This window comes from Lithobates pipiens, unplaced genomic scaffold (genome assembly GCF_037356315.1).
Source record: "Lithobates pipiens isolate NorthernLeopardFrog02 unplaced genomic scaffold, aLitPip1_a1.2 Scaffold_28, whole genome shotgun sequence".
In the NCBI taxonomy this organism is placed as follows: domain Eukaryota; kingdom Metazoa; phylum Chordata; class Amphibia; order Anura; family Ranidae; genus Lithobates; species Lithobates pipiens.
In genome coordinates, this window is record NW_027507789.1 from 188649357 (window position 1) to 188663819 (window position 14463).

At 41.2% G+C, this 14463-nt stretch overlaps 1 protein-coding gene across 1 annotated transcript in view; it reads right to left on the reverse strand.

Moving 5' to 3' along the window:
* Nucleotides 1–4167: 4167 nt before the first annotated feature.
* The window catches only part of CD79B (CD79b molecule), a 49912-nt gene continuing 39616 nt past the window's right edge, over nucleotides 4168–14463 (reverse strand). The window contains exon 7 of the mRNA XM_077460159.1: nucleotides 4168–7838. Within this exon, the coding sequence (XP_077316285.1) occupies nucleotides 7740–7838 (99 nt within the window). The 3' untranslated portion in view covers nucleotides 4168–7739. The remainder of the gene's footprint in view (nucleotides 7839–14463) is intronic.

Here is a 14463-nt window from a genome sequence, read left to right on the forward strand (position 1 = left end):
GTGCCAGGTTGCATTTGCGACTAGAATTAGCGTCCTGGCGCCTGGAACGGCCCAGCTGGGGGGTATCCTGTCTCCATGCACCCCCCGACGTGATCGCGTTGGGCCGCGCCGGCGGCCGGTAATTGAGGCTGCAGCTTTGAGGCCTTCTGTGGTCCTATGCTTCCTTTGGGAATCTGGCGCCCTCTTGTGGTGGCCATTGGTATGACAACCAGCAATGCTAATGGAGTTTCCCCTCCCTGTTTTTTTCACTACCCGCCCATCTCCTTCTCTTTACTTAGAACCCCTAAACATTATATATATTTTTTATTCTAACACCCTAGAGAATAAAATGGCTGTCATTGCAATACTGTCTGTCACACCGTATTTGCGCAGCAGACTTACAAGCGCACTTGTTTGGGGAAAAATAATTTATTTAATTTAAAAAATAAGACAACAGTAAAGTTAGCCCAATTTTATTTGATATTGTGAAAGATAATGTTACGCCAAGTAAATTAATACCCAACATGTCACGCTTCAAAATTGCGTCCGCTCGTGGAATGGCAACAAACTTTTACCCTTTAAAATCTCCATAGGCGACGTTTAAAAAATTCTAAAGGTTGCATGTTTTGAGTTACAGAGGAGGTCTAGGGCTAGAATTATTGCTCTCGCTTTACCGATCATGGCAATACCTTACATGTGTGGTTTGAACACCGCTTTCATATGCGGGCGCTACTCACATATGCGTTTGCTTCTGCACGCAAGCTCGTGCGACAGGGTGCGTTTTACATTTTTTTTTTCACTGTTCTTTTAAAAAACGAGTGTCACGAATGTTAGTTCTCCATTATGAACGCTAGTTTACAAGACCGACCGCTTCCAGCTCGTCCTTGCTTCCAAGCATGCGTGTTTGTACTTTGTGTGAGGGACTTGTGTACAGACGAGACAAAAATCTGACAAAAGACCGTTGTCTGCCAAAAATTTACTAGCCTGCCATCCAACATTTGTTGGCTGAAAGTTGGACAACTATTTTCTGATGGAGCGTACTAATGGTCGGATTTTAGGCAAACAGTCTGTCATCACACAATTCCCTGCTGAAAATCCGATCATGTGTATGAAGTTTAGGTTTTAATTCTCATTCTCCGGCGGAGGGTCCATTATGTAGTGCTTGGGCAGAGGATCTGGGCTTGCAGCTCACTAAGGAAGAATGGAAGCTTGTGAACCTAACAGTGCACAAAAGTTCTCTTAATGTTAGCACTCAGGAGAATGCATACAAGATAAGGGTCAGATGGTATAAGGTACTCATTCTCCTTTATAAGATCTTGTCTACTTTCTTAGACAAATGCTGCCATTTCCTTTAGGTGAAAGGCTCCTTCCTGCATGTGTGGTGGTCCTGTTTGATCCTAAGTATGTTTTGGACAAAGTTACATGAGACTGCTGCTGCGACTGGGGATGATTTGGATTTCTCTCCGCCATAATTTCTCCTGCACTACAACCAAACAGCATCATGGAGATATTGTAAAATGTTAACTGCTTATATCATCAACTCAGTTTTGCATCCCGGTGCATTGGCTTGACATTCGTCCTCCAAGGATGGTTCATTAGCCTAAATAAGATGGAGGAGATGAAGGAATTGATTCATCTCTCATGACAGAATGCCCTTTCTTAACTGAGCCTGCTAGATTCACTATAAATCTACTGATGCATGTGCATGTATGGGTGAGGGGGCAGCATTCTAGATAAGACTGGAGATTGTATAGAGAGTAAGCATTTACAATTCTATAATTTTTGGACAATGTGACCTGGGTGATGATTTGGATGGCAAGCCTAGGGAAGTCATTTTCCTCCCTCGTTTTGGAATAAGCTTTTTATTTGAGATGTCAATTGGGGAGACCCGTAAGGCAGTAGTGGACATTTGCCCTCTGCTATACTAAAGACTTCCTAATAGGGTCTATTCACCCTATTTTCCTAAGCTGTACCTGTGTCCGCTGTCATATACATTTTCTTTATGTTGGTCAGTGTGGAGTCCCTCTGGGGTGACAGCAGTCTACTTTTATTTATTTTTTTTGTTGTCTTTCCTGTAACCTCTTCCAGAGGTGGTCTAGGGTTGAACTGTTTCATGTGTAAAACTTTTGGAAAAACATTAAAAATTATTATGGAACAAAAGAAAGATTTGTACTGGACACACAACCAAATAAGTATAATACAACACAACTTTGTCCTTAGATTGACCAGGCACATTTTACAGCTATAAAATATCTGTTGTTCATTGCATAAACATGATACCTTCCTTGTGATCTCCAGATGCCTGGATTATAGTTTTCCATAGTAATGAATTAATACATCATGTCACACCTATGCTATGTATATTGAATAGGGAGTAAATCCTCCTAAATTCCAGGCCCACGTATTCTTTATGAATATTAAAAGGATAGACCTACAATGTGCTCAGAGACCTACTCGTCACCCTTGCCCGCTTACTTCATTAGCATCTAAACATCTAGTGATGTATTTGAACCAGTAGTTATAAAATACAACTATTGGCTAGCTTTTCTTTTTACATTTATTATTATTAGTGTTAATGTGGTTTTATAATCTGATTTAGGTGTCCGTTTATGAAGCAGTGATCAGTGGAGAACCAGAGGATGGCCGCTGATCACAGCCCATAAACAGTTTATAAACCAGAGATAATCAGGGGGAGAAGTGTTTGAACTTGTTCTCCCGCCGATTATCTCCACACACTGAGAATACTCATTGAATGACACAGTAATGGCCAGTTTATGAAGCTGGGATCTCAGCGCTTCACTGGCGATCTGTGTCAGAATTAACACTCCCCGATTCACCAGCTCAGAGGTGGAGAATCGGGGAGTGAAGAGAGAATGTGGGGGGATCTGAGGAGGAAAGAGGAAGATAATTAACTTCCTTATGCCTCGTTTAGACCCCCCAACACTGTAACCATGTCCCCCTGTCATATTTATGTGTATACATATATATATATATATATATATATATATATATATATATATATATATATATATATAATATGTGTGTGTGTATGTGTATATATATATATATATATATATATATATATATATGTGTGTGTGTGTATATACATGTATATATAATGTCTGTGTGTGTATACATGTATATATTATGTAGGGGGATGCTTTATTTTACTAACATTAATCACACCGTGTGTCAGTGTATTGAGCTGTAATAATTTATCACTGCTTAATAAATTGACATCTCTGTGTATCGGTGAATTTCTAGTACTGTAATCTCGTAAAGTCTCACGAGATTCCAGTATTAGAAGCATTTGTAGATCGCTTCTCTCCTCCAAGGGTGAAGCGATCTACTCCGCTTTATAAACTGGCATACAGAGGAGAAAGATCTCCTCTGTGAATGCCCGAGAATGGACCAGTGAATAGATTTCACTGCTTCATAAAAGGACACTTTAAAGAGTAGTCACTAAAATTAGAGAAAATTAAGACAAAGGTGAAAAATACTCAAGTTTTCTCTGTGATCTAAAAATTATTTTTGCAAACACTGGTCATGTAATTGAAATATTGGATGAAATGCCATCATTGGTTACATGTGATCAGCTGACAGGGCTGGCAGAATGACATGGCCAACTGCGTAAATTTTAATTATTCCCATGATGACATGTCGGCATTTGGTCAAGATACTGGCATTAGTGGGGAGAATTCCTGGCCTGAACTATGTTGCACTTTTTTCAGTTTTCCTTGCATTACCACTTTTTTATTTTACAATAAGCTTGTAGCTGGGCTATAGGTCTTCTTTAACATTTTATTATTTGACTTCAAAACATTACAGTATTAGCTTACAACATTTGAATACAAACTACAATAAGAATCACGATCTCCCAGCATAACCCCCCATTTTTCAGGGCCATAGCAGTTGACCCATATTTGAGGCCTGTGCTTGAAAACGCCTTCCACAGTGAAATCAATGGAATTCTTTTTGTGCAGAGCCACGTCTCTGGTTCAGCTTATTATTGCTGAGTAGTTCATGGTGGTTAAAAAGTCAGCTTCTATGGTTTTTTAGTTGGATTGTGATCAACTGAACCCAAGTGTAGCAGCAGATGATTTAATCTTATCCCCTAGTGGTGACATTCTTAACCCACCAGCTCCTAGATACTTGTAGGCAGGTATTAGACTGAGAAAAACAAAGCAATCCATTATTTAAAATATTTTATTTAAACAAACTTTATGCTTATAGTATAATAGTTTTATATCACTGTAATGTATTAAGATACTATAGCTTATTTGATACACAGTAAGCTTTGGCAGAAGATGAACTATGGATGGAAGCAAAAGAATAATAATGTGGAACAGAAACTTTTGCTATAACAGCTGTTCAGGAGCTAATTCCTTTATCTATGTTCAGTAGGAAAATTACAGCTGGAATATGGCTAGTTGCTTTCAGCAACAGAGACACTTGATGGCACCTCAACTAGCTGAAGTTCTCAGTGGTATAAGAACACGGTCAAAGGGTCAGTCCAACTGGTTCAGTTTATGGACAATGCTGGATAATGAAACCACCAGATGATAGTTTTTTTTCTTTAGATTTTTTAATATGTCTTGGGGTGCGCTGGTAGCAGGATTTGTGCACTAGAGTTCCCAGGATGGTACACCTGCTGCTGCATGTAGGAGAGCCTCTCACCCCTACTGTTGAATTTCCTAACGTTAGATTATATGGTGTGTAACTGGAGGAGTGGGAACACCTCAAGGTTTGTAGGGACACAGACATTTAGAGTGAATGGGAGCAGTGCCACAAACTATAGCAAGTTGAGCTTGATATCTGAATACACAAGATACAATAAGTCAGTTGGAAAATTTGATCCATCAGACTATACTTATGACTGCAGCATATATTTTTAAATGGACTGCCCTTTTAAAGAAACTACTGTTGCCCACAGCAACCAAACCAATTCAAATTAGCCCTAGAAGAATTACCGCTGAAACTCCTCTTTGTATAAGTTAGCCCAAATGTATTGAATGGTGTGCAGTAGATAAATATACAGTGATACCTCGGTTAGCGAACAGAACAGTTCACAAAAATTTGCTTTGGTTCACGAACACGAGCCGCAGGCATCTTCCCTGCTCTGACACGTTCATATTGAAAAGAGAAGTGAACCTGTCCATTCAGATAGGGGTTTCTGTCCCCTGACTACCATGAGGGTGGGCTCACTTGATTGAGAATCATGGATAAACTCTTCATGTGAGTTCTACAACTTTATCATGCCCTCAGACGATCCTTTCCTGGATGCACAGTGCTGTTTTCTGACCCCTAGATTAGTCATTTAAATTGAGGTTTGGGATTGTTTCAAACAAGGATTAAATAGGAGCTATAGTTTTTTATTTTTATTTTTAGATGTACACATGAAAGAGTTCAGCTTAATGAAAAAGACTGAATGTAATACATGTTTAACCGCTTCAGCCCTGGAAGATTTTACCCCCTTCCTGACCAGAGCACTTTTTGCAATTCGGCACTGTGTCGCTTTAACTGACAACTGTGCACCCAAACAAAATTGACGTGCTTTTTTTCCCCACAAATAGAGCTTTCTTCTGATGGTATTTAATCACCTCTGTGGTTTTTATTTTTTGCGCTATAAAATGAGCGTCAATTTTGAAAAAAAACTCAATATTTTTTACTTTTTGCTATAATACATATCCCCCCAAAAATAAATAAAAAAATATTTTTTTTCCTCAGTTTAGGCCATTATGTATTCTTCTACATACGGTATTTTTAGTAAAAAAAAAAAAAAACTAGTAATGGTGGCGATCTACGATTTTTTTATCAGAACTGTGACATTATGGCAGACACATCCGACAATTTTGACACATTTTTGGGACCATTGGTATTTTTACAGTGATCAGTGCTATAAAAATTCATTGATTACTGTAAAAATTTCACTGGCAGTGAAGAGGTTAACCACTAGGGGGCAATCAAGGGGTTAATGTGTTCCCTATTGTGTGTTCTAACTGAAGGGGGGAGGGGAGTGTGTAGGGGAGATGACAGATTGCTGTTCATACTCTGTATGAACAGACGGTCTGTCTCTTCTCCCCTCAGAGTGCCCCGAGTGATCGCGGGAACCTGGCGGTGATCACGACCACTGGGCACTCACATCGGCTTTGTGGGCGAGCAGGGGGCGCACGCCCCTAGTGGCCAAATATAAGTGTGACGTAACATGGCGGCGATTCGCGCAGCCGAGCCATGTTGTCGCAGTACAGTGGTTGGCAAACGGTTCAAATCCTTTTTTTTTGTACATACATTTCATAATTTTACTGTATATATAAACAAAAAAAAGTTCAGAATGGTTTAACCTGACTTACAACCCTATTGGAAAATTTGCCGAGTCATTTCACAAATTAAGTTAGTGAACCGAGGTATCACTGTAACTTACAAAAAACAAACTCGTAAAGGAAATAGACAAAGTTAAATAAAATTACACATTAAAACTCATGTATATATGTGCAACATATGCATATACAGCATTCAGCACTATGGTCAGTGAGGGCTATGTGTGTCACAGCACTGGGCATCAAGTTAACTGGGTTATACCCAGAATACCGGGAAACTTTTTTTTTTCATAAAAGGAAACTGCGTCAATGTAAGATTCTAGAATATAAAAGCAAATAAAGTAGCTTATATGGATATACACACATAGCCTGTACAACATGCAACCTCTGCTCTGGTCACTGGCATCTCTGAAGCTGTGAATTGTAAAGGATGTCAACAGTTACCTTTTTTTTAGACTAAGTTTCTAATTGATGTGCTTAGGTGTAGGTTAGCTAATTTATACATATCTGTAAACAAAAATGACCTTAAACATTAAATAAGTTATCTCAGTAATAACCTGGATAGAACCTATGCACAGTTATGCCCCTATCACACAGGCTAGTCTGTCCTTGCAAGCAACATTATCTCTTAAGAGACCTTGTTATTCTCTAAACAAATCCTATCTGATGTTCCCTGCAATAGAAAAGGTTTTATACTCACCTGTCTGGCAGCCTCTGTTACCAACTTTTCTCCAGGACTGTATTGCAGTCATTCTGTTTCTATTTCTCCCAGCAAGTGTGTTCACGGAGACAATAATCGTTTAGGTATAATTCCTATTTAAATGCATTTGCAATATATTTTTGATACTGGAATGCAAGAGCTGCATCCCCCCCCCCCCCCCCCCATGGGGTTCAATGTAGGCTCTCTGTGTAGACAGGAAGTTTCAACAAAGCACCATCTTCCTGATACGCTGCATCTTCTCCATATAGCGCACATAAGTGCATTGGCATACATGCCAATGCATGTAACCTACTAAAGGGTTAACAACATATAAAAATACACAAATAAGACCAATGACAAAAGCAAATGGGGGTCTAAACTGTGGATCTACAATTAAAAGAATAATAGGATAATACTGGAATAACCTTTAAAACGTGAAAAAAACACTTCCTTAGACCTCTCTTTAAGCCGTCTCACAGGCTTCCTGGGACAAGATACTTAATATTTAACCACCCAGGTTTATCCAAAGTAGATTTGAAACTGCAGGAAGTTCACCTTGACCCTGACAATTTACAGACTTGTTTGTCCTTTTATGTGTGTCATTTCCAGTGAAAACGCAGATCTCATCACAGTCAGGGTTTGAAAGTTAACGCATGTAGGTTAGCACTATATAATGCAGAAGTCAGAGACTAAGTCCAGCGGTTGCTAGAGTGGAGACTTTGTATTTCTAGCTCTGGATGACCCTACTCCAGGCATGGGTGTTCTCCTTCCATTGTTTTAGAGGCAAGCACTCGCACTGTCTGGATGTCCTCATAGGTTGGTGATTGGTATGCCTCCAGCCCCTGTTTTAAAGACATTAAAACAAATTAATTTTTTCTGCAACACAGAAGACTATAATAATAAAAAAAAAACACAACTCCGGCTTCACTGAAGTCAGATTGGATGGATCCTGATTGGTGATTACAGGTACTGCTTTTACAGTAGCATTTAGATCTGTGCGCTAATACATTGAATAACCCAATTGAATGTTGGATTTCTGTGAGCTTTTTATAGACCGTTACAGAAAGCAGGTTTATTGACAGTTGACCTTTTGCAATATATTAGAGTTATTAGGGAGGAGCGACGTGCTGACGTCACCGCGTTCTCGCAGGTCCCGGAGTAACGGGCTGCAGTTTTGAGCCGGCCGACTTGTTTTTATGTTCTATTTTATCTGCATAATTGTAAGTGCATTACAGTTTTTTACTATTAAAATACCCAAAGATTTTATGCTATGGAAGCTTTTTATTTCTTCATGGTGATCCTGTGTCATTGCGATCTATATGAGTGATGGAAGCTTATGAAGATGCTGTGGCTTTTGCTTTGTCCATTAAAGGCCCTGGCTGAGTATTGAGCCGAAAGAGCTTGTGATCTCCCATCATAGGAGCTCATAGGGAGTCGGTAAGCCGCAGTGAATCTAGTGGTGGAAGTCCTCTTTTTTTCACATCACCTTTCCTTGGGTGTAATATTTGTTATTGCCATGCTGATGTCACTTCATTGGATGAACTCTATTTGTTGCCATTATTCACTTATTTCATTGATATTTTTAGATTATTAGCGCAACTTATTATTTGAAAAGGTGTTTGTTACTGTGTGTATCTCACAGGAAGTTGCTGCTTTTTTGCACGTTTATTTATCTATTTTTGCGGCAATTACTTTTTTCTTTACAATATATTAGAGTTAGATTCAAATAGAGGCTTTTTTTTGCTAGTTTCAAAACTGCAAATCTTTTTAACCTTCTTCAATAAAGAGTTCTAATTCTTAGAGACAATGTCAACTTGCCCATTCAGGGAAAAAATGGCAGTATTTGTGCAAAGGGGTCTCCGTTGGCCCGCTGATACTGACTAAAATTCCCAGTGTCAGATGATTTTGGACAGAAGAGCGACATCACGCCCTCTGTCATGGGACAGTGCTCGGGATTAGAGATTGGCTGATAGACCTGAGCTTTGTCACATGCTGCCTCATACCTGGAATCACCTGGTACTGTGACAGAAGGAGTTGATGGGAAGTAGAGATGGGTGAACGGTTTGGCCCAAGCATCATAAGTTCGAGCCGAACATGGGCTGTTTACCCTGTTCGGTGAACACCTGAATTTGCAGGGTGTTTGCCCTGCCGATTGCCCTACAATGCACTGCACGCTACACTGAGCACTCTGTGCCCTAAGAGCTGATTAATGAGCGGGGTCGGGAGGCCAGCCGCGGCGTCCTTAACCAATGAATCATCAGCTGTCAACGGGCTTTCCCCTCTGACAGGTAAATCAAAAAAAAAAATTGCAGTTAAAAAAATGGTGTTCATACCAGACCCTTTGGGTAAGGGGCAGGGTCACCTGGCGACGTCTCCTAGTGGTGCTGCCCCCCTGTCACATCACTGCCCAAGCATGCACCGATCCGTGATGTGCCACCAGGTGACGTTGCCAGGTGGTCCCACCCCTCACCCATATAAGAACTGTCAAACGGCAGAGGCTGCAGTAGGCGGTCAGCCTTCATGGACGGCGGGAGCATTTTTTTTTATCAGGTGTGGTGGGCAGGTTTTTTTTTATTTATTGCGTGTGCAGCAGGCAGCGTGATTGACAATGGATTTACATTGGAGGAATTGTTAAAAACTGTCTCTGTGTTATTACTTTTTGACACTTTTTTTGGTGAATGGGTACTCTGTACTATGAATGGGTACTATAAGCACTATGTTCCCCATACTCATTCACATGGGGGATCTTGGAGCCCCCCTCCCCCAAAGCACCCAGCCCATTTTCTTAATTTTTTTCAATAGCCGGGTGCCAGCAATTGAAACCGCAAGTCAATTTAAATGTGATTTGACTCTTTCGTGTTTAGAAATGTCATTTTTTTCTGCAGCATGTTGTATGCATGCTACAGATGCGCCACTTTACATGCATACTAAGGGGACCCCCATGCACTATATTTAAAGGAATTTTTCCTTTTTATTGTTGCACTTTAACCACTTGAGGACCGCCGTATTGCCATTGTACGTCAGCACAATGGCACAGGCAGGCATAATCACGTACATCTACGTGATTGCCTTCCAGCGGGTGGGGGGTCCGATCGGACCCCCTCCCGCTGGTTACGGCGGTCCGATTCGGTCCAGGAGCGCTCCGTGATGAGGGGATGGCCGTTGGTTTTCGGCCACCCCCTCTGGATCGCTCCTGGCCAATGAGAAGCTTCCTCCCCTGTGTATTGTTTACACAGGAAGGAGGAAGTGATGTCATTCTCCTCGGGGCGGTCTTTTTGACCGGACTACGAGGAGAACAGTAAAAGTAAGTGTGCACCAACACTACACTGACATGTAGGTACACACAGGCACACAAACCCCCCCCGATCCCCCCCCCGGTCGCCCCCCGATCCCCCCCCCGCCCCCCCTCCCCCCCCAGTCACAGTGTCACTGATTGCATTGATCATTTCTTTACTGATCAATGCATTCAGTGTCAGTTGTGACAGTAAAAACTGTCAGGACAGTTAGTGTTAGGTCCAGGGTAGCCCCCTATCACCCCCCAATAAAGATTTAACCCCCTGATTGCCCCTAGAGTTAACCCTTTCACCCCCTTTTGCCAGTGTCACTAAGCGATCATTTTTCTGATCGCTGCATGTGTCGCTAGTGTCGCTAGGTAGCTAGTTATTTTTTTAGGTTCACCGCCAGGTTTTTATATCGCTAGGTACCCCGATATACTACCCAATAATGTTTTTAACCCCCTGATTGCCGCTAGTTAACCCTTTCACCCCCTTTTGCCAGTGTCACTAAGCGATCGTTTTTCTGATCGCTGCATTAGTGTCGCTAGGTAGCTAGTTAGTTTTTTAGGTTCACCGCCAGGTTTTTATAGCGCTAGGTACCCCGATATACTACCCAATAATGTTTTTAACCCCCTGATTGCCGCTAGTTAACCCTTTCACCCCCTTTTGCCAGTGTCACTAAGCGATCATTTTTCTGATCGCTGCATGTGTCGCTAGGTAGCTAGTTATTTTTTTAGGTTCACCGCCAGGTTTTTATATCGCTAGGTACCCCGATATACTACCCAATAATGTTTTTAACCCCCTGATTGCCGCTAGTTAACCCTTTCACCCCCTTTTGCCAGTGTCACTAAGCGATCGTTTTTCTGATCGCTGCATTAGTGTCGCTACAGTCGCTAGGTAGCTAGTTATTTTTTTAGGTTCACCGCCAGGTTTTTATAGCGCTAGGTACCCCGATATACTACCCAATAATGGTTTTAACCCCCTGATTTCCGCTAGTTAACCCTTTCACCCCCTTCTGCCAGTGTCACTAAGCGATAATTTTTCTGAACGCTGCATCAGTGTCGCTAGTGTCGCTGGGTAGCTAGTTATTTTTTTAGGTTCACCGCCAGGTTTTTATAGCGCTAGGTACCCCGATATACTACCCAATAATGGTTTTAACCCCCTGATTGCTGCTAGTTAACCCTTTCACCCCCTTTCACCAGCGATCACAGTATAAGTGTCACTGGTGACGCTGGTTAGCCAGTTAGTTATTTAGGTTCCCCGTCAGGTTTTTATATAGCGCCAGGGACCCCCATATACTACCTAATAAAAATTTGAACCACCTGATTGCCCCTAGTTAACCCTTTCACCACTGATCACCGTATAAGTGTTACGGGTGACTCTGGTTAGTTTGTTTTTTATAGCATTTTATATTCAAATCCGGAAGGCAGTGCTTGGTTTTCGGGGTCCCGTACGTGGCTAGGCTCCCAAAAAGTCCCCCACATGTGGTATCCCTGTACTCGGGAGAAGCAGCAGAATTTATTTTGGGGTGTAATTTGACTTCTGCCCATAGCATGTGTGAGCAATATATCATTTAGTGACAACTTTGTGCAAAAAAAAAAAAGTTTGTAATATTCCCGCAACTTTTGGCAAAATATAAAATATTCCATGGACTCAACATGCCTCTCAGTAAATAGCTTGGGGTGTCTACTTTCCAAAATGGGGTCATTTGGGGGGGTTTTGTGCTATTTTGGCATTTTATGGCCTTCGAAACTGTGATAGGTAGTGAGGAGTTAAATCAAAAATTTGCACCCTTAGAAATCCTGAAGGTGGTGATTGGTTTTCGGGGTGCCGTGCGCGACTAGACTCCCAAAAAGTCCCACACATGTGGTATCCCCGTACTCGGGAGAAGCAGCAGAATGTATTTTGGGGTGCAATTCCACATATAACCATGGCATGTGTGAGCAATATATCATTTAGTGACAACTTTTTGTAAAAAAAATTTTTTTTTTTTTTTTTGTCATTATTCAATCCCTTAGGACAAAAAAAATAAATATTCAATGGGCTCAACATACCCATCAGCAATTTCCTTGGGGTGTCTACTTTCCAAAATGGGGTCATTTGGGGGGGATTTGTACTGCCCTGCCATTTTAGCACCTCAAGAAATGAGATCGGCAGTCATAAATTAAAAGCTGTGTAAATTCCAGAAAATGTACTCTAGTTTGTAGACGCTATAACTTTTGCGCAAACCAAAAAATATTCGCTTATTGACATTTTTTTTACTAAAGACATGTGGCTGAATAAATTTTGCCCTCAATGTATGACTAAAATTTAGTTTATTCGATTTTTCTTATAACAAAAAGAAGAAAATATCTTTTTTTTTCAAAATTTTCGCTCTTTTTCCATTTATATCGCAAAAAAAAAAAATCGCAGAGGCAATCAAATACCATCAAAAGAAAGCTCTATTTGTGGGAAGAAAAGGACGCAAATTTCGTTTGGGTGCAATATTGCATGACCGCGCAATTACCAGTTAAAGCAGCGCAGTGCGAAATTGCAAAAAGACCTCTGGTCCTTAAGGTATTTATTGGTCCGAGGCTGAAGTGGTTAAGCATCATTAAAATCACTGCTCCTTAAAAAAAACTGTTGTTTTACCCGGACCTCCATACCCCTTTTAGGACCAATTACTTGCATATAAGCTTTCAAAATCACATGGCCACCTGCCAAACAGAGCATGCAGTAGGGGCCAGCCTTCATGGATGGCAGGAACGTTTTTTCTTTCCGGGAGGGGCGGGGGGGTTTTATTTATTTTTTCTGGGGGTGGCGTGATTATCAGAGGGTTTAAATCTGGCATTTTTTTTTTAGATTAAGGAATTGTCAAAAACTGTCTGTGTTTTTATTACTTTTTGACACTTTTTTAGTGAATGGGTAGGGGTACTATGTACCCTATACTCATTCACATGGGGGGGCGAGATCTTGGGGTCCCCTTGTTAAAGGGGGCTTCCGGATTCTAAAAAAGCCCCCTGCCTGCATACCCCCACAACCACCAGCCAGGGTTGTGGGGACAAGGTGCTTAAGGGTGGGGGGCATCGCTCCCCTTGCCCCAAAGCACCCACCCCCCCATGTTGAAGGCATGTGGCCTGGTATGGTTCAAGAAGGGGGGCCTCACTTGTCGTCCCCCATTTCCTGACCTAGATTTTGGTGGGGACCTCACACCTTTTTTTTTTCTGGTATGGACTGGGAGGGACCCCATGCCAATAGCCAGGTGCCAGCAATTGAAGCTGTGAGTCCATTTAAATGTGATTTGACTCGTATTTTCTTTCTTTAGAAATTTTTTTTCTGCAGCATTTTCTATGCCAGTGTCATTAGTACAATGTCAGTGCATATTTTTAGCACTGATCACTTTATTAATGTCACTGGTTCCCAAAAAGGTGTCAAAAATGTCAGTTAGGTGTCCGATCTGTCCGCCGCAATGTCACAGTCCCACTAAAAAACACAGATTGCCGCCATTACTAATAAAAAAAATAATAAAAATGCCATAAATCTATCCCCTATTTTGTAGATGCTATAACTTGTGCGCAAACCAATCAATAAATGTTTATTGTGGGGTAGGAAGTGGTTAAGCATCATTAAGATCACTGTTCCTTAAAAAAAACAATTTTACCCTAAACCCTCATACCCCTTTTTTATGGCCAATTACTTGCATATAAGCATTCAAAATGGGCACTTTGGATTTGTCCTGTTCGGCTCCCATAGACTTCATTGGGGTTCGCCGTTCGGGCTAGAACTTTTCCCCTGTTCGCGAGTTCTGCGGCAAATCAAACAGGGGGGTGTTCGTCCCATCTCTTCTGGGATGGGGTGGGGCTTTGCAGAGACACTGTTTCTTTGCTCTAAATGTCAAAGGAGACTGTGTTTCTTTGAGTATTAAACTTCATAAGCCAATAAGAATCTATTTTGTATTTATCTAAGCTAATAAGAGGAAATATTTATGAATAAGGCCATTTGTCTTCAAAGGCCAACACTTCGTGACTGATACTTGAATTTTCAAAGAGAAACAAAATATTTAATCTTCAGCTGATTTCTTTTAATTTCTTAGTTTCACATGTATAAATGGAACAGCTCATCCATTTGGTAACACAGCTAGGGAGCCCACCTCAATAGGCCCTGTTTGTGCCCTGACACAGGCTGTAGGCTGCACTTCTAACAAATCCCTATG